The 21,587-nt window shown below is 39.9% G+C and overlaps 1 protein-coding gene across 3 annotated transcripts in view; it reads right to left on the reverse strand.

Moving 5' to 3' along the window:
• Window positions 1–196: 196 nt before the first annotated feature.
• Window positions 197–21,587, reverse strand: part of LOC122879205 (endothelin-converting enzyme-like 1) — a 44,652-nt gene continuing 23,261 nt past the window's right edge. For all 3 annotated transcript variants that reach the window (XM_044203056.1, XM_044203055.1, XM_044203057.1), the window contains 12 exons: window positions 19,559–19,781; window positions 15,746–15,844; window positions 15,145–15,219; window positions 13,036–13,139; window positions 12,022–12,080; window positions 9,935–9,986; window positions 6,581–6,648; window positions 5,818–5,942; window positions 4,062–4,127; window positions 3,328–3,423; window positions 2,066–2,142; window positions 197–1,766 (listed from right to left, as the gene is read on the reverse strand). In XM_044203056.1, the coding sequence (XP_044058991.1) occupies window positions 1,667–1,766; window positions 2,066–2,142; window positions 3,328–3,423; window positions 4,062–4,127; window positions 5,818–5,942; window positions 6,581–6,648; window positions 9,935–9,986; window positions 12,022–12,080; window positions 13,036–13,139; window positions 15,145–15,219; window positions 15,746–15,844; window positions 19,559–19,781 (1,144 nt within the window). In that variant the 3' untranslated portion in view covers window positions 197–1,666. The remainder of the gene's footprint in view (window positions 1,767–2,065; window positions 2,143–3,327; window positions 3,424–4,061; window positions 4,128–5,817; window positions 5,943–6,580; window positions 6,649–9,934; window positions 9,987–12,021; window positions 12,081–13,035; window positions 13,140–15,144; window positions 15,220–15,745; window positions 15,845–19,558; window positions 19,782–21,587) is intronic.

Raw genomic sequence — 21,587 nt, forward strand, 5'->3', positions numbered from 1 at the left:
TTTTTTTCATTTTCTTCCCCCAGAGCATTTGATTTATTGATTGCTGTTGGGATGTAAAGAGAATTTCAACAAATATAACAAAAATGCTTTTGTAATACATTACCTACCTTAGCTATCTGAGTACTTCTTCCACACATAGAGAAGTAACGTATATCACACACACACACACACCTGAACACAGACTAAAGCAACATGACACAGTGATCCTTTGTATTTATTCAAACATTAAACGGTGACCAACAGAGAGGAAGAGATAGCAGCCACGTCTGGAATAGCAGCTGTAGAGTCAGATGTGTGTCCTCCATATATATCGATCAGAATTTAATGATGGTCAGAAGGGAAACATGCACTCTCATCAAAACAAACTGTACAACCATAACATCTGATATACTTCTCCACTGTACAAAGATTCTTATTTTTTGTTCTTTATACAAAAGTAATTTTTTTTTTAAATAACACTGCATACAAATGCATGATTCTCCATCTACCATAGTTACACTTTCTTATGTACAGAGTGTTGGCTTCTTAACTGTGCATAAACTGTGTATGATGTGACCTCACGCTCTCCCTCTCACTTGAATCCCAGGTTGTATACGATCATTCACAGTTCATCAGGAAACAGAGATGTGAATAATCTAATAGCAGAGGTTCTTCCCTTTCCAATAGAAAGGGCTCTTAAATCAGCTCATCCAATAGGGTCAAGTTGTTACCCATGCTGTGAATTCCAGCGAGGAAAAACATTCTTCTCTTCTTTTTTTTCCCCTCCAAAAAGCTAAAATATTTGCTAAACATACCAGCTCCTTTGTGACTGTAGCATAGGCTGAAGAGTTGAATGTAGATAGAGACATGAAGATCCTCCATTTGGCGCAGCACTGTGCTACAAATCCTGAGAAAAGCATCCACCACGAGTCCACCTTCTTTTTCTAAAAAAGTTGACAAATCTTAAAAACCGTACAAACACTCACAGTAACAAGAGACCAATGCAGGCAAACAATACAACAGTCATGATGGTTGAACAGTGACCATTACTCTCTGCAGCCACAAGAGCGCAGCATTATGACACACATCAAACTCCAATACCAAATCGAAAGAACACCAATATTTTGGCAGGCACAAGGATGCTACTGGTCTCAGTTCGTTTTAAATTGGTCCTTGTCTGGTTTACATTGGGGACTGAAAGCTGTTGCTGCCAATCTTTAATCTTCTGATATGCTGAAGTTTTTCTAGTTGATGCTACAAAGACGAGAAACAATTGAGGAAACATGTTGTTTAATTAAAAACCAAATAGCTTATGAATCCTACACATAATGTATCTGCTAAAATAGAAAAATAGATGATTTGAAAATAAATGTAAACATAGAAAAATATATATATAATCAAATGATATACTGTATATGTACATGATCAATTGTCATGTGACCCATGCTTTAGGTTGGTTAGTACAGACAATGGGCAATTGTATAAACTTTCCTAATTGAAAACATGTGTACTGATAATGTTGAAAAGATACATTTCCTTCCTGTATCCTTTATAGGCAAGAATAGGCTTTATGCACTCTGTATCGTCCTGTTGGCTCTGATGAATGTGTGATGTAGGACAAGTTGTGTTAGTGGGTGGGGCCTGTGAAGATGAACTTCATCCTAAGGTCAACAGGAGGGCGGAGAGGTCACCATACAGAGCATTTGTCCACAGGGTTCATTGGCGAACCCTTCGGACAGTGGAAAACACGGGAAAACTCATCAAACTGGGAAACACTGCCAATCACTCTGCAGGGGGAGGAAACACAGGAAAGTCCAATAGTAATGTGGAGATCATGAAATATTTGTACCTGTGTATGTGTATACCATATTTTATACAATTGCATGCAGTTACGTCATAGTTCAAGTGTAGTTGTAATTAGATGTGTAATTAAATTCTTTTTTTTTGGGGGGGGGGGATCTTGGAATAGAAGATTATTCTACAGTTGAAATCTTTCTTAAAATGTAAAAACAGTGCACACAAATGTAACATCCTGACAACTCTCCTGGTGTTTGTGAGTGTTTTTATGTGAGTGTGTATACTGTACCTGTAGTGCTCTGGTGCATGTTTGTCAGTCAGTAGCTGCAAGTAGATAGACTGAGATCTTCTCTTCATACACCAGTTCTGAAAAGACCACATTATCTCATCAGTGACCCAACCTGGATACAGTTTAGCTAAAGCAGGACACCACTTTTGGCAAGTAACAAAATACATTTACTCAAGTACTGTACTTAAGTACAATTCTGCGGTACTTGTACTTTACTTCAGTATTTTCTACTTAAAGGGACAGTTCACCCCAAAATCAAAAATACATATTTTTCCTCTTACTTGTAGTGCTATTTATCCATCTAGCTTTTTATGTTGTGAGTTGCTGAGTTTTGGAGATATCGGCCGTAAAGATGTCTGCGTTTTTTTAAATACAATAGGACTTTATTGGCTTGTGGTGCTCAAAGCGCCCAAAAAATACATCTGAAAAATTCAACAGCAATGTCTCTTTCCAGAAATCATGACCCGGTTACTCAGGATAATCCACAGATTTGTTGTGAGCAGTTTCAGGTAGGAACCATTTTCTTTCTACCGATAGTTCTTTCTGGGTTCAAAACAGGACATTTTAAGACATCACATTGGACTCAGGGAAATTGTGATGGCATTTTTTGCTTTTTTCTGTCATTTTATTGACCAAACGATTATTGAGAAAATAATCAGATAAATAGATACTTAAAATAACCGTTAGCTGCAGCTCTACATTTGTTACTAGTTAGATATTTAAGATGTCATTATGTTTAAAAAGCATGTCTGTTGGCCTGCTGTGCAGATTTGCATACTTAACCACATTAATTCTGTGTGAACACAAAGGTGGTTGAATTGCCTCACAGCTAGTATGCTTTTCATTCACCCTGGACATGCACATATGACATTTCAAATTAATGTACGCACATATACATGATTTTCATATCACTTCCCTGTGGTAAGAGTTTTAAAGAATGGACTAAAACACTGCAAATTCCATTAAAAAAGTGTGTCTAGATTTTGCCACTGTTACATGAAGCCATGAATTTCAATGAAACCATTGAATTTCAATGATAGTCGTAATAGTTACAAGGAGCAGGGGTGGTCTAGTGCTTAGAGCCACTGTACTGTCATCAACGCTGCTTTTTTGATCCCTCCAATGGTTAATGCATCCATCAGCTAATGTTATAATATAGAACTCCTACCTGCTCTCTATGATCACTCACTCCAGCTGAGAGTGGCAGCTAAAATGATTTAACATGTAAATTTAATGAAAGACAGTTTGGGAGGCTTCTGTACCTGTGCAAAGGCAATGAAGAGCAGCTGTTCGTGTGTGTATCTGAGGCCAGGCAGGGGCCTCTCTGGACCATGTTCCCTCACCCACTTCTGATACGCCTGGACAGTGAGAGAGAGGTGTGTGGAGGGAGTGAATAATGAAAGACAGGAGATACAAATTAAATTATGATCCCTCACCTCATGTCCAAAGTAGATTCTCTCTAAGTTAAACTAAGATCTGAAACCAAATAGGACATAGAAATCCCTGAAATGTGATGGAAACTTACTGGTTATGTTTATTTCAGCCAATTTAACTGATTGACATGGCTAACAGGCATTATGACTGTTGTTGCATTTTGATATGATCATTTATTTAAAAGCATTCACTCATTCCCTTTGTACTTTTGTTTCTGCATGCACAAAACACTCCTCGCTTTAATATAGACCACTGACACGCTCAATATGGAATAGAATGCCTATTGTGTGCCTGGACAACACACACACACACACACACACACACACACACACACTGATACAAGCAGAGAAAGGGAATTCAAGTACAAATGTTTATCTTTTACTTCTGCTCTTTACTTTCATGCAAATAAAGCAGAGTGGTTTATGGAGAATAAAGATACAGATTGTCAAGACAGAAAATAGACAGAGGCCCTATCTACTGATAGAGCGAACTCTAATATTTAGATTTTGTGAAGCCACATAGTCAAAGTATTTAAACAATGATGGTATCAAATATTACTTACATAATATGACAGCTTGAGTCCTCCCATGTCTGCTATGTTCTCCCCCAGTGTCAGACGACCATTCACCTAGACACAGAAAGGAAACTTCTGAAACACTGGAAGGTCTTAACATCTCTGCCTCCATACTTTATGTACATGTAGGGCCTACTTCAAGCATGTACTTCAATCTAGGATCTGGCATTTGATTAAAGGGCCAATATTTTTTCAGTGAAGTTGCTTCTCGCTGATCTCGTCTTATGATTTAAGCCAAAAAGTTCTATATTTTGGGAAATGTGCTTATTCGCTTTCTTGCCAAGAGTTAGATGAGAAGAGCAATACCACTCTTATGTCTATCAGAATCAGAATCAGAAATACTTTATTGATCCCCGTAGGGAAACTCTTTGTTACAGTAGCTCGTCTTTACGTCAGTGCACACAGGAGAAAGTACTAGAAAACGATATGATACACTATAAACACTATAAAACAGGTCAGAAATAAATTAAGTATCATGTCTATGCTATGCTATGAAGCTGGAGCCAGGAGACTGTTACCTTACCTTAGCATAAAGACTGGAAACAGGCAGAAGCAGCTCACCTGCTCTATCCAAAGGTGAAAAATCTGCCTACCAGCACCTCTAAAGCTGGCTAATTAACACATCATATCTCGTTAGTTTAGTCTGTACAAAAAACAAAGGTGTGATTTTACGGAGGCTTGACTATTTCTTCGATGATCACAGTGACTTCCTGGAGTCTTGTCGTCACCGTGAGTTTGCCAGGCAACCAGTGGAGACTCCAGACAGAGCAGGCTAGCTGTTTTCAAAGCTTCCAGACTTTATGCTAAGCTAAGCTAGCTAAGCTAATCACCTGCTTTTTTAGCTTCATGTTTACCATACAGATATAGGAGTGGTATTGATCTTCTCATGTAACTCTCAGAAAGCACATTTCCCAAAATGTCTGAATATTTGAATTCAAATGTAAAGAAATAGCTTGTGTTTTACGAAGGTGGTAAAGGACCTGACCACAAAACTCTCCACTGAATCAATTAAAAATGTACTCCAGCAATTTAGTATTGCACTTCTTTAAAGCTGGGGGATTTGGGAGAGACAGATTAAAAACAGAATGGTCAAAATTGAAGCAGCAATAGCTGAAATATTCTGACTTTTAGTCCCTAGTGGTGGTCAAGCTAGGTCCAAAAACCATGGATCTACATTTCCCATAATACAACTCAATAGTGTCTTTTGTAAGAACCTCCCTGCCTGGGTAAATGCCCATATTTTTCAAACTCCATTTTCCCAGTTTGTAACTTTCTGTTGTAAATTTGTAATCTTCAAGCACAATCTGAGATAACCATGATGACATCACTATGACATCATCACGGTTATTTGCTCAGACTTGACAAAGCTCCTCCCAGGGCCACTGAAGACATTATATCTGTTTTTACAGACTGAGTAGTGCTCCTAAGTAAACTGATCTTTATATTTAAAACTGGCAGCGTGCTCCTTTAAAGGAACATGCATGTAATCATGCATATGTTTGTAATCTGAACAAAATATTGCAAAAGTCTTCCACGGATAACCAGAGTAGTATTGATCTAATCAGAAATAATAATAATAAATCAAGCTGCATTCTATTAGAGGAGGACACTGACTTGCTGAAATATGGTTTTCAATATAAACCTAATATCAGTCCCAAATATCAGCAAACTCATATATCTATGTAATGCTATTATAAAAATTGTATGTGCAGGGCTTGTACAGTGTGTGTGTGCGCAGACCCACCCTCTGGTTATAAACAGTAAAGTTATCGTAGAGCTTGACGATACATTCAGCCTTCGTCTGGAACTTTCTGTAGGACTCCTCTGTCCACCACTGTTTGAGGTTGCCATGGCGGTCATACTGGCCCCCTAGGGACATGAACCATTGCATCACTAAGATGAGTGCCAAAGGGGCAGGGTGGTGGTGGTGGTGGTGGTGTAGTGTCGGCATGGTGACAGCACAACCTGCAACTTTCCTTCACAGTCCAAAGAGCTGCCCAGCACGTCATCTATTACACTTTTTGTAGCTGCGGGAGTCAAACGATTCGGAGGCAAAACGTTGGGTTGACCTTGGCTGGTGTATCTAGTTCAAGAGCCAATTGAATTGCTTTTCCAGCCAACTAAATTTGTAGAATAAAAAATGATGGCTGACTGTCTGCCAAAGAAGCTGGTAGTGCACTAACCTACCAGTTACACTCAGTTATTCCAGCATTTGGTAGGTGGCTGGCAGAAATTTCACACCCTCATTTCTTCTTCTTTTGATGCATCTTAAAGGACAACACTTTACACTGGAAATTAAAGTTAGAGATTGTGGCTCAAAATAGTCTCTGCTGTTCAGTTGCAGGCATCTTACAAATGTCATAAAATTACACATATCATCAGGGAACCCATGCTCTTTCTGTGAAATAAAATAGTTCAATGCAATTGCGGGAGTACAACTCAAAATGGTGAAATGGCGTATGAGCATTGCTGCAATGGATTATGGGTGAAGAGGTTGTCATTCTTACCCCAGTCATCATATCCATGTGTTAGCTCATGGCCAATGATAGCTCCTATTCCTCCATAGTTCAGAGACCTGGCAGCAGGAAGGAGAAATATGGAACATTACACACCCTTGATCAATTGAATACACCGAGGAATTTTGCTGCTACAGCCGTACTTGGTCTGGTCTGGTGTTAGCTAGTGTTAGCAAACTTTAGATTTTGCTCTGTAACTGACATTACTGAGTCAGTTTGTTGAGTTGTGCTACTGTTACGCTGTGCTTTACTCTTACTTGCTCTCACAGACACCCAAAGTTAAGTCTGTTTGCATATCCACTCACTTTAGAACAAAGCAATATGCCTTTTGACTGATTTGAGGTGTCTCATTAAAGTCAGCTCTGTGGCTTTCTTTCCCTTGTTTTGTCCTGTTGTCCTCATTGCTAATTCTGCTCAGCCAAGCCAGATAAAATACAAGTTGCACTTGGGATAAAATTTTTGATCCATGTGGTACAGATTGGTATTGAATTAAAAGAAGCTCAATACCACATTTTTCTGTTCTGTTTTCTGATTAGAAAGCATCAGAGATGCGTTTCACATGTGAGGGGAAAATCAGCACTAGGACCGTTCAGCTGCAGTGTGAACATACATTTTAATTTCCCAAGTTGTTGATACAAAATACAGCACCCTGTAACACGTCCCAACCTTGTGTAAGCACCCACTGGCCCACAACCTGCATGTGTGCCCCCCAGGTTCCCCCTGCTTCCAAAAAGCAGCGGGTCGCTCCACCTCTCCTTGACCCTGGGCCGAGCTGGAGTGCTGTCTTTGCGGCACATGCAGATATAGAGAGCGATGAGAGGGCAGACTTGGGGCTATTCACATGGCTACGTCTGAAAATGACTTTCTGACAGTTAGTCGATACGCTGCCTCACACCGGGCCCAACTCCCCCGCTAAACTAACTGGCTGATTGAAGCTTCATTATACTCGACGTGGTAGTGGTGTGTGTGTGTGTGTGTGTGTGTGTGTGTGTGTGTGTGTGGGAGTGAGAGAGCAAGAGTTTATGGGAGGTTAGGTCTACTGCAGTAATAACTTCAAGGGGACAGGCACACACACACACACACACCCACACATTTCACTACATCATTAATTAATACTGATTAGCATGCATGGCAGCAGGTTGTGGAAGTAGTGGTGATCACCTCTAAAGTAGACATAAAAGTGTTAGCTAATGTTGGGTACACAAACTGCTAATTGAGGAGTGTGTGTTTGTGTGTGTGTGTGTGGTTACTCAGAGGAGTTGGTATGAATGCAGGAGGCGCAGCTATTTAGACTGTATTGTATGTATTGGCTTAGAATAATACTCAATGCTGGCAGTAGTAGGTTTGCTCCTCAGTGAAGAGCTTTAGTTAACAATGTTGAGTGCTGACCTGCACATTCTTTAGTGCTGCAGTGCATCGGTTTCTTACTGACCATTTTCCAAATCAAACCTAAACTTTTTGGATTGATTTCCTAGCTTCCAGGCAGCCATTCGGTTTAAATTCATGCCGTATGAACGTATTGTACGAACATCAACTTGCAGAGAATTGAAACATACTTGTTACAAGTATCCATCACTGTAATCAATTCGTTTTCTTTATTCTAAAAAGATATTTTTTTCAGATGCCAATGGTAATTGTTAAAAAACCCTGTTGAAACACTTTTTTGTTGGTGTGTTCAAAGAAACTCCTACACCTGACATTTCGAGTTAGCTGTTTACAATGTCCATTTTTGCACATTGTCTTCTAGATTAGTTTAAATTTTTCAGTACATAACCATAAAAAACTTTTTTCAAAACTGCATTGCCTCATGATAATAGCATAACTTTGTCACCCAGGTGTGGATTTTCACACTATACTGAATGAATGAATGAAAGGAAAATAGGAAGGTGGAAGCCAAGCTATAAACTGCTTTGATAAATGGTCAGGAGTAATATAAATTATACACAGTTGTAAATTATTAATTCTAAGTACATTATATACACAGTTTATAATTAATGGAGGAAAACGTAAAACTGCTGCATGGTCCTTTGAAGCAAAGATTAGGAGAGATTAAATACGATGATGTTTTGCAGATGTAGTCGGCCTACAGAAGCCTTTTAAAGGCTTTTTCACAGAGGACATTTTGACATGTCACAGTAGGAAAAGCACAGGTGTAAATAATACAATTATATTATTAAATATAAGTGAATACCTAATTCTTAAATTGAATCACTACTCAATACTTAATGTTGAAATTTAAATACAGCAAAATGTATAACACTGAAATATTTTACTTTAAAAACCATTTGTCTGAATTTATGTGGTCTGAATTCCCTCTGAAATGTTTAAGTCAGTTTCAAGCTGTGCAGTTTAAAAACTTAATTTCAGGTAAACATATTTTTTAGTGTCCACAGATATTCAAAGCCTATATTTTAATTGCTTAAAGTTCAATTCAGATCTGCTGAAGTCAAGTCAAAATATCCAGTGGCCAAAATGGCCTGGTCAAATTCAAATACTAAATTCAAGATGTAAAATTTCAAAATTAAGTATTCTATTGCTGTTAAGATTCAAATAATTATGGCAATAATTTGCTTTCCATAAATAGGTATTGTTTTGGTATTGGTATCGACACTCAGCACTATAAAACATTTCAGCCCAGCCCTAGTACTTCAGAAATGTTCATGCGGTTGGATTTCAGTGCTTAATGGTATAATGATTTAAATGTTAATTCAAAAGCTTTTTCACCCTGACAAGAGTAAAACCGTGGGGAAAATACTTGGTCCTTGTTTGGCATAAAGATACTATATATTGTCACAAAATGCTGTATTGCCTATCAGCAGCTGTATTCAAAAAATATTGTTGGCCATGAAATACCACATATCTGTCAGACCTCAGTAAGAAATACAAAGAGCTTCTATCTAAAATAGACAACTGAAGAATCAATTATTTGTGTTCTGATTTAAATGTATGACTAATTTAAAGTTATGAAGAGTTTTGTCCAATAATGCTGTGACTCTAATGCATGAATTTCTCATCACAAAGAGCTTATTTGAGAGCCAACAAGTGAGAATAAATAGAACGGCTAGAGACAGACAGGGAGGCTATCTACTTTCGTGCGCCATCAAATTACTCGATGGACTCAAATTTAGGGAGGCAACTGTTCAATGACACCTGTTCCATTAGCAGGACCTTGTTCAGTAATTGAGCTCTCTGTGGGTAGTTAAATTGGTTTAATCAGGTGTGTTGGGACTTCAGGGTAGCAGAGGCTTGCCAGACTAACATAGCCTTTAATGACCTGTGTTGCTGTGGCCGTGGTGATGTTGGACAGCAGCAGGGGAAGGCAGGGACAGGAGGAGGGCTACTTACTGTGGGAACTCAGGGTTGTAGAGAGTGGGCTGAAGGATGCCGGCAGGAAACACTGGAAGAGAGATAAAGAAACGACATGAGGGAAGTGGAGATTTCCAGATGCAACTCATATGAATATCACACACTCTGATTTCAGTATAAATAGGAAAAGGTTTTTTTTTATCAAAGTCAGCACATTGATATTCTCCTAAAGAGGGAATACACTGATGCCTTAAAGCTGCTCTAGCCAGGATGTTAATGTACAATATGGACATCCATACTACCATCCCAAATCTCATAGGGCAGCTGCTATAGAAGACAGTGATAGAAAGTCCCTATTTGCCCAAATGTATTTCTTTCAGCACACAGTAAGCAAAATACCAATCAGTCTCCTCAACAGCAGCAAGCTCTCCCTTCATCTAGAGGAAGCTGGATTTACCAATGATGGCTAAACCCCTTAACCTTTTCCACACCACCATACACTCTGAACAAGACATTTAGTTTATTGGAATCATAACTATCTTCCTGAACTCTTTCAAACCCAAGACATTTCAAAATGTTATCTCCTTACCACTTGCCACTGCTAGTATTTGAGGTTTCCTGGTGGAGCTTTAAATGACTATATACAGTATGTTATCATTGAACTAGGATGTCAGGTGCATGTTGTCTCATAACCTTCAAAAAAGAGTTCATTAAAGTTGAAAAATAAAAATATGTCTCATACTAAAAGATAGAAAAGAATGTAATGCTGAAAGAATTAGTTAATGGACAGAAAATTAACTAACAACTGACTTTTCATCTAGCGCCACCAGCAGGTCAGAGTTTTTACTTATGCTGTGAAAGAACTATCTACAAGATGGTTTGGCAAAAATTTTGGTACAGACAATCCTGTTCCCCGCAGGATGAATTATAATGAACCCTAATAACTTTGATCCCCTGACTTTTTCTCAGAGAATCTGCAGCACTAATGACATTCCCATCAGCTTCAGCTGTACCTTGTATTAGTGCTATTTAGCAAATGTTAGCATGCTAATATGCTAAACTAAGATGGTTAACAGTATAAACTTTATTTGCACTTTATTTATAAGCTTTATCCGTTAATCATTAGCTTGTCCGCATTGTTAGCATTTAGCTCAAAGCACCACTGTGCCTAAGTACTGCCTCAGAGAACTGCTAGCATGACTAGACTCTATTTTTCACATTTTAACGACAAATTAATGAATCTAAAAACATTATTACAAATGAATTAGTGATTAAAAGAATTATAGTTGCAGCCTTAACAGTATGTTGGTTTACATGTAGGTAGTCAGGATTTAATATCTGTGAAATCAGTCATTCTCTGACTGTGAGCCAATAAAATCAAAGTAAAAACTGACTCGTGAAAAATAAAAACATCACTATGTAAGAGAGCAACTTTTAATTAAACCTCTGTCCTTGTCTTTTCATCTTTAAACAGAATCTCATTCTAGACATGAAACAAAAGAAGCCAAAGAGATGGAGTTGCAACTTAAGTGGGCAATATTCATTTGATAAAAACTAAAAAAAAAGAGTATGAAAATGAATACAGAGCTGGGTTAAGTGAGAAAAATAATGTGTGTGGGTGAAAAAGAAAAATGACCCAGGAGGCTCTGATGACTGTGTTTGTCTGACTCCTGTCCTCTAGCATCAGCTTGCGAGCACACCATTGATTTTTCTGTGAGAGATTTAATCCAGCAGGCGGTCAGACACAGACAGCGGGCCGATCCTGGGAGAAGACGAGGAGAGGGAGGGAGGGGTGACATCGCAAGGCTAGATTTGTTAAAACTCGGGAAGGTGTTGCTGCTTGTTTTTCCTCCAGGGGGGTATTAAGTATGTGAGGTGGAGATGGAAGTAGAAAGTGAGCGATGAGAAGGAATATGATATGAGGAGGTGGACGTTTTTTTCTAAGCGGCTGCTGCATTTGACATGTTGAGAACAGGCAGCAACATGGTGTAATTGCATGTAACTAATGCATGGTCCATGTCGTGGTGCAGAATGGCAATGGGGAAAGGGTTGTGCGTGTGTGTTTGGAGACAGATGACAGAGAGAACACAAATATCAGTATGTACAATAAAGAGTCACGCACTCACCCATTTGGTTCTTGTTAGGGAGGTAGTAGGCATTGAGGGCCTGAGGGGGGAGAAGCCACCTGAGGAGAAAAAACAGTGTCAAAGATGTGTTTTAAAGATGGTATCCCTCACACACACAAACTCAAATCACCAATCTACCTACTCGAAACAAACGATCCTGAACAGAATCCCAAACACCTCTCCTATCTCTCTCTCTAAACCCCCTGGTGAGAAATATTCAGTGTGTGTGGTCCCACGGCCAAAGTTCCTCTCTGCATATGAAACCGTGGACAGTTCCTTTATGGTAATCCACTTAAAGCCAGACCAATCGATTGGCACAAAATCCCCCCAAATGACTAACTCTGAAAGTGTGAGATGCCCTTGTTCTAGGAGTGAAAGACTGATGGCTCTGCATGGACTGTGGAGAGATGGAGGGGAGACAAACGCAGGGAGGAGGAAGAGGGTTTCTTTATTTCTTTCCCAGCGACAAGACAGAGTGAGTGATGAAAGGTTCACTTTTTGGTGATAAAGTGGGAGTGTGTGATTTAACTCTTCAGGGCGTTGAGTGTGGGCTAACGATACAGTTGTTTTGAGCACCTTAGAATACTAATGTGACTGTAATGTGTTGTCATATAGGCACTCAATCCAGGCATACACGGCTGTATTTTAGAAAAATGAACCGCATGTCCCACAGCACTTTGCTGCTGCCTGGCTGCTATAGATAAGTAAATCAAATGGATTTTCTCCAGCTGTGTATGTCGATTTGGTATCATGTTGGTTTTATTTAGAGGCACATCAACAAATATGTCAAACTAAAAAAAGGATTTACAGGGACACATGTTAGGCATGTCAAACATATTAGAGAGACACGCACTCCCAGTGGTGTAACTGCAGCGTCCGGTGTGAGCCTCAGCTGCATGAGCTCAGACTGGATTTCAAATATATTAACCTTCTTTAATTGCTTTGCACTGCGTGTCAGTAAGCTGGCTGGCTGGCTAGTGTAGCTTGTGTAATATGAGGAGATATGACACTCACGTCGTCTTGTCCACTTCTTCATGGATCTTCTTGACTGACAGCTTGATGTTAAACTTGATGCTGTTGAGGATGTTCTTGAAATAGGTCTTCTCGTCCACATCAAACTGCAAAACCACAGATATGAAGTGACTGTGCATTAAAGGAATAGCTTGACATTTTGGGAAATGAACTTATTTGCTTTCTGGCGGAGAGTAGACATACCACTCTCATGTCTGTACACTGAATATGAAGCTACCGCCAGCAACTGGTTATCTTAGCAGGGGGGAACAGTGGTTACAAAGTCCACCTACCAGCACCTCTAAAACGCAATCATTTACGTGTTATATCTTGTGTGTAATCCGTGCAAAAACCGAAATGTAAAAACAACAATTTGCCGTTTTATGTGCCGGACTCCAGGAAGTTACTAGTCCCAGTGTTACAGATTAAACAAACAAGATATAACATGGTCAGTAGTGAAAGTTTGGATTTTGTTACCGTTTCCCTTTGTCTCCAGTCTTTGTGCTAAGCTAAGTTAACCAGCTGATGGCTATAGAATCATATTTAACTGACAGACATGAGAGTAGTTTATTTTACAAAGTTTGAAAAAAGAATTGAATGTAATTTGCTTTTGTAACATCTCCATCCTTTAAACTGACAGTTAAAACATCATCTTTCTTGTTTGCATTTTTGCTTGTTTAGTCTCACAGGGCCAGATGTGCTCCTGTCAGTTTGTGACAAAAATACACATTTGTGCAGAGCACAAATTGTGGTAGCAGATGGAGGACAATTTGCCACTAACAGAGCTGTGAAGAGTCTGTGAACCTTTAACTTGAGAAGAACCAGTAACATGGGTGGAGCAACTCTTTGCTTGTGACTAAAATTGTGATTAAGGCAAGATAAATGCTTCAAAAGCTGCCAGTTTCTCTCCACATCAAATTTAATGCAGCTGTACTGTAGCAACTGTAAACAGCGGAGGACCCAAATTTTTGTTGGTGAATTTTCACTGATCCTAGCCAGTATTGTGATCTTTTATTTAAAGATATCTTGTGGAGTTTTTGACCACTAGTCGTGCTATGGAGCAATGTTTTTATGAGTGGGATCACATATTCTGCATTTAACATGCAGAGCTTAGCCTCACAGTAAAGCTGTGGGGTTCACGCACCTTCCAACTCTAAACAAAACTAACGCTAGGTGATTCACTAATGTAGGCTTACCAGAGGCTAACATCAGCAAGCCAGCTACGAACATACAACATGTAAATATAATAACAACTTGAATTTAATCTTTTGGTAGAGGCTAACCGCCTCACCTCACCTCCTGCAAGAAGCTAGCACATCACGCATCAGTCTCTCTACTGAAGGCAGAGAGACCAAACATATAAGAGTTTCCCCTCGGGGATCAATAAAGTATTTCTGATTCTGATATATCAGCCCTACTAACTCTACCTAACTCCGGGTAAGAAAGAGAACAAGCCGAACCCCAAATGTCAAAGTAACGGAGTGTTACTGGGATCAGGAACTGTACTTTGACATGTGTAAAACAGCAAGGAAAATACTCAAGTGTAAGTACCTCAGAACTGTATTTAAGTACAGTACTTCAGTAAATGCACTTAGTTACTTTCCATCACTGATGTGAGCCAGCAGTGGAGTGCTAGCTCACATCAGTGCTACTTGGAGCACCACCTCTGTGATGCACTCGATCGGTTTACAGTTTTTATATATGGATTACACTTTCATCCTTTCCACCCATATTTAAGCAAAAACTCAGTTGCCCCCAGATGTACAGTACATACATCTTTTTAAACAGCTGCCCCCACTAGTTTTCCATCAACAAACTCTTAACAGCTGCGCTGCTTGCTCCCCGGTTTTACACATGCCTCAGGGTTGTATCAACATACTTATAGTATATTATTTATTTGAACAGTCTCATCAGTGTGTTTCAGGTTCAATTACTCCTGCGCATAATACATTTTTCTTCCATCTGAATCACCCAGGATGCATGGTAATGTCTGATGGAAGACAGAGAGAGAAAAAGGAAATGGGAAATGGAATTTGTTCGTGTGATGTGAGTGCTTGTGTGAGGTAAGGATGACTGGACAGCACAGAGTGAAATAGGAGGCTCATGACTCACCCCATATTCTTGATCTATGAGCTCAGGTTTGAGCAGGAAGTCTGGGTATCCCGTCATCACCATCATGTGCTTCAGCTGGGACAGAAGAAGAAGAAGAGAGTGTGATGGAGGGAAGGAAGGAGAAACAACTGGTACCAACATCACCCTACATCCACTTGCAGTTACTAATAACCACTCATACACACTCGTTTTTGGACCCAGGCACACAACCATCCAACACACACACACACACACACACACACACACACACACACACATCAACTAATCAAGCAAACCCAATGTAATAGGATTACAGGGAAGCTCTTTATATTCAGCATGGCCCTCTAAAAGGATTATAACTTCAGATTGTAAAAGTATTAGAAGGGATATCTTGCAGAGCAGACCCTAAATCAGCACCACAGAGAGATCCGGATTATGCGATCCTCACTTCTCAATGTCAAGCCCTTGATGTATGCTATCACACACTTCCATCTAACCAAGCAATCAATCAAACCCCCGGAAAGAAAGGAATTGCAAAGAAATAATTAAATCCTTTTCAAATACTAATCGGATCTGGCAGGCAGTCATGTTTGTGATGCAGAAGCTGCGTTAGGCTCAGAACCTTTGCTCTGGCAGCCTCCTTGGTGGCTTCATCCATCCAGTCCAGCTCGTGCAGCCGGAGGTCCAGGGAGTGCTTTATGTCCTCTACCAGCTCCTGTACCTGGAGGGAGATCACATCATATTGGAGGAAGTTTTAAAGGCCCTGAAAACATATTTTCTCAATCAGCATCTTACTATGAACTATGGATCCTCCATGAACACACTCAAAGTTGGAACAGTTTTTGATGTATCACATATTTCTGATTTGTGTTTATGTCTGTCCATTTTTCACAGTTTGAAGTGGGCTGGAAAAATGTGATGTCATGTACTTTAAAGCACCAATCAGGATTTAGCAACATTTGTATTAAAGTGACTGTGCATGTAATTTACATACTCATTAAAGATTTGGATGGATTTAGTGTTAAGTAAACTCTTAATAGATAATACCCAATATTGTTGCTTATTGAGTCGTGAATATTTAATGTTATAGAGAAATACTAATAATAAGATTTGAAGCCAAGTTTTCAGGGGTTTTAACTTGTTCCCCAAATCCAAAAAGTTAAAGGTGTAATTAAAGCGTTGAAGGTCAAGCAAAAAACAAACTTAATCAGAGTGCATTTGTTTTTCTGAAATGCTTGCGTTACTAACTGATGATATGGATTTCTGTTATATCAGATTGACTACAATGGTGGATTTTCTTCCACCTTCGTAGTCCCATTGTTGCAGTTTTTGATGTCAGTTGTGTGTAATGTGAATTCCCAATGTCCAATATGTAATTACCACTGACCCTATGTGCAGCTGAAACACACCACAAACCACAAGTGGAAGCGTTCAACCATCACTGAATTTCGATTTCATTTCAAAAACAGCATGGGACACAGTTCTATTTTCCAGCTGCAAGCACCAATGCAAGTCAAAGTGTCTGAAGTGGGACACTTTGACTTGCGGTCTGTAATGGCATAAGGCTTGCAGTTGCAGTGCAAACATGCAGAGAACACACAAGTTATAGTGTGAGTAAGCTACTAAGCCACCAATGAAACTAGGATGACTGAGTATATCTTTTGAGCGGCTGTAGAGCTTGGCTGTCATAAATGAGAGCAGCACGGCAACACAAGCAGGCTGAGGTGGACAAAACACAATAGTTCAGTGAAGAAAGGATAAGAATTTGATCAGCTTTATTTGAGCTGATACCCATCCATTAAAATATGCCCAAATTGGCCCTGAGCTCGGGACATCTCAAGTTTATTTTGTACAAATCTACAATGTGAGATTTACGTCCAGTGCAAAAATGTTGGCGTAAATTGGACGTAATCTGAGGTTTTGCAGAATCGTCTGATCTCAATGTTTCTTTCTGGCAATAGGGTTGAGGAACCCTCCTAAAAGACACTGGGACATGTTGTGTCCTTCAGCTTCCTCTACATTGGTGATTCAGGATAACAAAAAAGCCTTTTCTGCTCTGTCTCCTGTCTCTCAGCTTCAGCTCCTGAGACTCATTAATTCCTGTTCATGCTGGGGTAAGCAGCATCAGTGAGTCAGTCAAGGCTTCACACATCGCCACTGGCTTCGAGTCCAGTACCTCTCGTGTTGTTAATGAGGTCTCCAACCTGTGTGGACATGCCAAAATAGTACAGAGTGATGTCTACGAGCAATGTGAAATGATCAGTTTGAACATGGAAAATACCAAAAAATGCATGAGGTTTTCTATCCTGCCCACATTTGACACTCCACTGTACATACAAGGAGGACAAATACTGTTGAATGATGTTTAGATGCTTATGGGATTAGCACCCACTTCATCTGGCAAAAACCTGACAAACTGCAGGCTTGATCCTAAAAAGCGCTTTTCTCTATTATTTTATTAATCAGAAAGGCTCCAGTAGCTTGAAGCATTCTTGAAATTTACACTTAGTATCTTATTAGAATCTTAAATGGAAGATTAGAAACTTGGGAACTTAAATTTCAATTAAGGTACAGTACATAGAAAGTAATTAGCGCCCAGAACTTATCCACTTGTGTCAGATTTGCTTTATGCTTTATAGTCCCGAGCTTTGGCAGAGATTTAAAAGTTTGCATGAGAAGACGAAAGCGGCTCAATGTAAGATAAAGCGTGTAGGGTGGACTGTGAGAGAAGAAGAAGATGATGAAAGGGAGATGATGGAGGACTTAAAGAAAGAGCACGGGGTTATAGAGGTTAGAAATCCCATTGGGAACCATATCCCCATGTCCTAGAATGGACATGAGACTGGGATAACAATACATACGGGGAAGGATTAAGGTGAAAGAGAAGGGGACCAAAGGGCAGAGGTTATGGATTAGTAGTGACTGACCGAGGCAGCGAGCAAAATAGAAACAAAAAGCAACGAGTGAGAGGTAGAGACTAAACACACTTCTGTTTGGCATGGATGGTATTTTCAGGTCCCAGTACGGGAATCAATCAAAATCATCCAGCCATGTCAAAAAAGCCACAGCTGGACCCCCTACACTGCCCCCGCAGAGCCAAAGAAGATGATGAACTAAAAAAGATAGAGTAAAGAAAAATAAAGAACAAACTGTCAGAAAAAAGTGATGAGTTCCAGTGTTGACACAGTCATGGAAATTGTGGCAAAAGGTATGAAATTTGAAAATTGGTTTTCCAAGATTGAAAATGTCTCAGATGATTGTAAGATATTGTCAAATATTTTCAGTAGTAAGTACAGTAATAAAAATTCTAAATTCAAGGCCAAGGTCAGTTTTGTGGATTTTCCTCTTGCCGTCTTTGAATGTTGTCTTGAATTGCTGTCCTAACTATTTTTTATGCAGTCAATGGAAATTGCAGATCCATTGCTCATTACTGCATACATTTTTAGTCTAAGTAGTGATGGAAACACATTCATTAAATAAGAAACGATACATCTGGCAGTTACAGCTTGATACACGGTTCAAGCTGTAACTGCCAGATGGAATCACATGCAATTAAAGTACTGCTACCCGACCTGAACCGACAAGATTTTGACAGAGTATTCGGTCAGGTTTGGGACATTTTGTTTGGTAAAGTTACGGGCTCAAGCCCTTGGATTTGGTTGTTTTCAAATGTAATTTTTTATGAAATTTCTCTCGTTCTCTCTCTGACTATGCCACTCATCTGTGTCCATGCGTGTTTCAAGTAGATGCACAATGCCCAGTGGGAAGCTGGGCATTAGCTGCTCTAATCCATATTTTCATACTAACAATTGATTAAATAACTGTGTGTAATGTAATAGACCCCCCCCCCCACACATTTTACTTGTTTTAGCAAAAACATTCTGACAAACCCACTGTACACTACCTGCCCAGCACCAAACAGCAGACAGACAAAGTTGGCAACTAGCTGGTGAACATAGTAGATCTGCCAGTTTCCCCAGTGTGAACACACTACATACTCAAAACCTGCTTACAATTAGTGTGTAGTATGGAATTTGGACACAACTAGGGTGCAGCTGATGAGTTGCATTAACCTGGCGAGCTAACATTCAGTAATGAATGAAATTAAGTGAAAATAGAATTGTCTGACCTAGGTTCGGGTCTCAAATGCGGCAGTACCAGTTGGGTTCAGCAGACTCGTGTCTCAGTTTCAGACCCGTGCAGAACTCGACATAAAATTCACATTTTCATTTTTTTAATTTCAAAAGTTGAGTTCAAATTTAATGGGCAGTTGTGTGGAATCTGACTACTGCCAAGATTAAATGAACATGGACAAAATATTATCTCCTCTGAAAACAGGACAAAATGAAGGCCATCTGAATTCATCCATCTATCCACATGCAGTCCATCACTCAACCGTCCCACCAACCATCCATTAGTCCACCCCCACCCATACCTTGGCCTTGCTCTGTGAGGAGAAGTGTTGCTGGACGAACAGGGCTCCCAGGGCCATGCCGAAGTGTTTGTTGGCTTGAGTGAGGCAGAGCCTGCTCAGTTCCAGCTGCTGCTCTGTGCCGTCAATCTCCCGAGAAAACTCATGGATGGTGCTGCGGAAGGCGGTGGACAGGTGTTCACTTAGCGCTGCCACAATTCGCCACAGCATGTAGTTATGGAGAACCCTAGGACCGAGGAAACAAGACGGATGGGTCAGTTACAGTATTATAGATTTGGTTTGGATTTAATTCATCTTTGAACACACTGTAACAAACCCCATATGAGAGACAGATGTTTTAAGACAAAAACTAGAGGCAGTGAAAGTAGCAATAGTTAGCCAATCATCTACTTGGGATACACTAATCATTTTGGTGTCTATGGTCTCATAATTTAATATGTAAGTTGACTCAAAAACCAGCGTACGCTATTAACAATTCTTTGAGAGTTCCCTACCGAAACACTTTCTCCAGTGAATAATTAAAGCGGCAGAAACAGTGTCTGCTATGATACGAACACAAAGAACCCATTCTCGTGCAACATAGAACCCTTAAAGTGAGACTGTAACTTTTGCTTAACGGCAGCCACTCTGGTCACATTACCAGACAGTGGTACATGCTATATCATAGCGTAACAGTAGCACAAGTAGGGAAGAGTCATAAAGTCAGAAAATAACTCACTAAGCAATGTCTATATCAAGCAAGTTCTCTAGCATTAGCTAACTATACCTACCATAAGATACTGGTCATATCAGGCCAAGTAAGGCTGTAGCAGAAAAACCCCTGACTGTATCGAACTGAACAAAGAGGCGTTCTATTTCTTCTGCGCTCAACTTTTCAGTTGTAAGAGGAAGAATGTCCTATTTTTACTTTCAAAAGTTATATAGTCTGGCTTTAATATAAGACTGTAGCACACTTCCTCTCTCTTTGTAAAGTGACATCTACTGTGTCTAACTGTAATCTTGTTCCATCTGGCCCAAAGTTCTGTTTTTTTCCATCTGCCCTCTGAGCCACTTAAGAGTCAGAAAAGTTGGAGAGAAAACAAGACGGAGACAGTGAGCGAGTGGTGAGGAGTCAGGAGGACCGAACAGTTTAAGAACAGCTCCCTCCAATACAGAGTGACTCACAGCGGAGAGGCAGCAGAGGGGTGAGGAACATGTCGAGCGGGAGGAGAGAAAATGGATCATTCATTTATGTATTCAAGCTGTGTCTTCTCCCCCAGACTATTAGATGTGTGCCCCCACTGGGTGCACACATCTAATCTGCCCTGCGGGGACAAATGCCCCTCTCTCCTACTGCGAGGCTCCATGCGAACCCTAAGGCATGTTGTTGTTGTTTTCCCATGTTTTTAAAATTGTCCCTATGCATGACAGATATTAAATCAAAAGCGCCTTGGCAACAGCACCCCGAGGTCCCGCCAAAAAAGCACTTGTGAAGTGAATTTAATTGACGGGGAAAGGGAGAGGAAGGCAGGAGGTGGAGGAAGGGAGGCTAAATAAATGAATGAGAGACTCAGGTGGTGTCCTTGATCATCAGTACCATCAAGTAATCAACATGTGTTACAGGTGTGGCTGCTTTGCTTGAATAGATAGTCTGTGTAATTTTGTTGCCACCTGGTTGTTGCAGATCATTTGTTTGTTTCATCATACTTGGACAGGTGTGAGTTTATATATGCATGTGTGTACATATGTGTGGGAGTGTGTGCACAGAAGTGCAGCTACATGTACGAAAGTCATCTATATGATAATGGTCAAATTACAGCATTTCTCTACTGTATGTGTGGGAAAGATGAGCCACATTTTACCTGAGGCATCTTTGAGGAAAAGTAATGACAATAATCTTTCAGAGTAACATTGGATTCATACTTGACAGGAGGTTTTGATTTCCCCTGCTGATGGTACAACCGCAATTTTAGACGGATGTATTGTACGTGGTCAGTCCGTATCGTGCTTAAATTTCCCACAGTAAATGTGTTTACATTCTTTTATGCAATGT

This window comes from Siniperca chuatsi, linkage group LG7 (assembly GCF_020085105.1).
Source record: "Siniperca chuatsi isolate FFG_IHB_CAS linkage group LG7, ASM2008510v1, whole genome shotgun sequence".
Taxonomy (NCBI): domain Eukaryota; kingdom Metazoa; phylum Chordata; class Actinopteri; order Centrarchiformes; family Sinipercidae; genus Siniperca; species Siniperca chuatsi.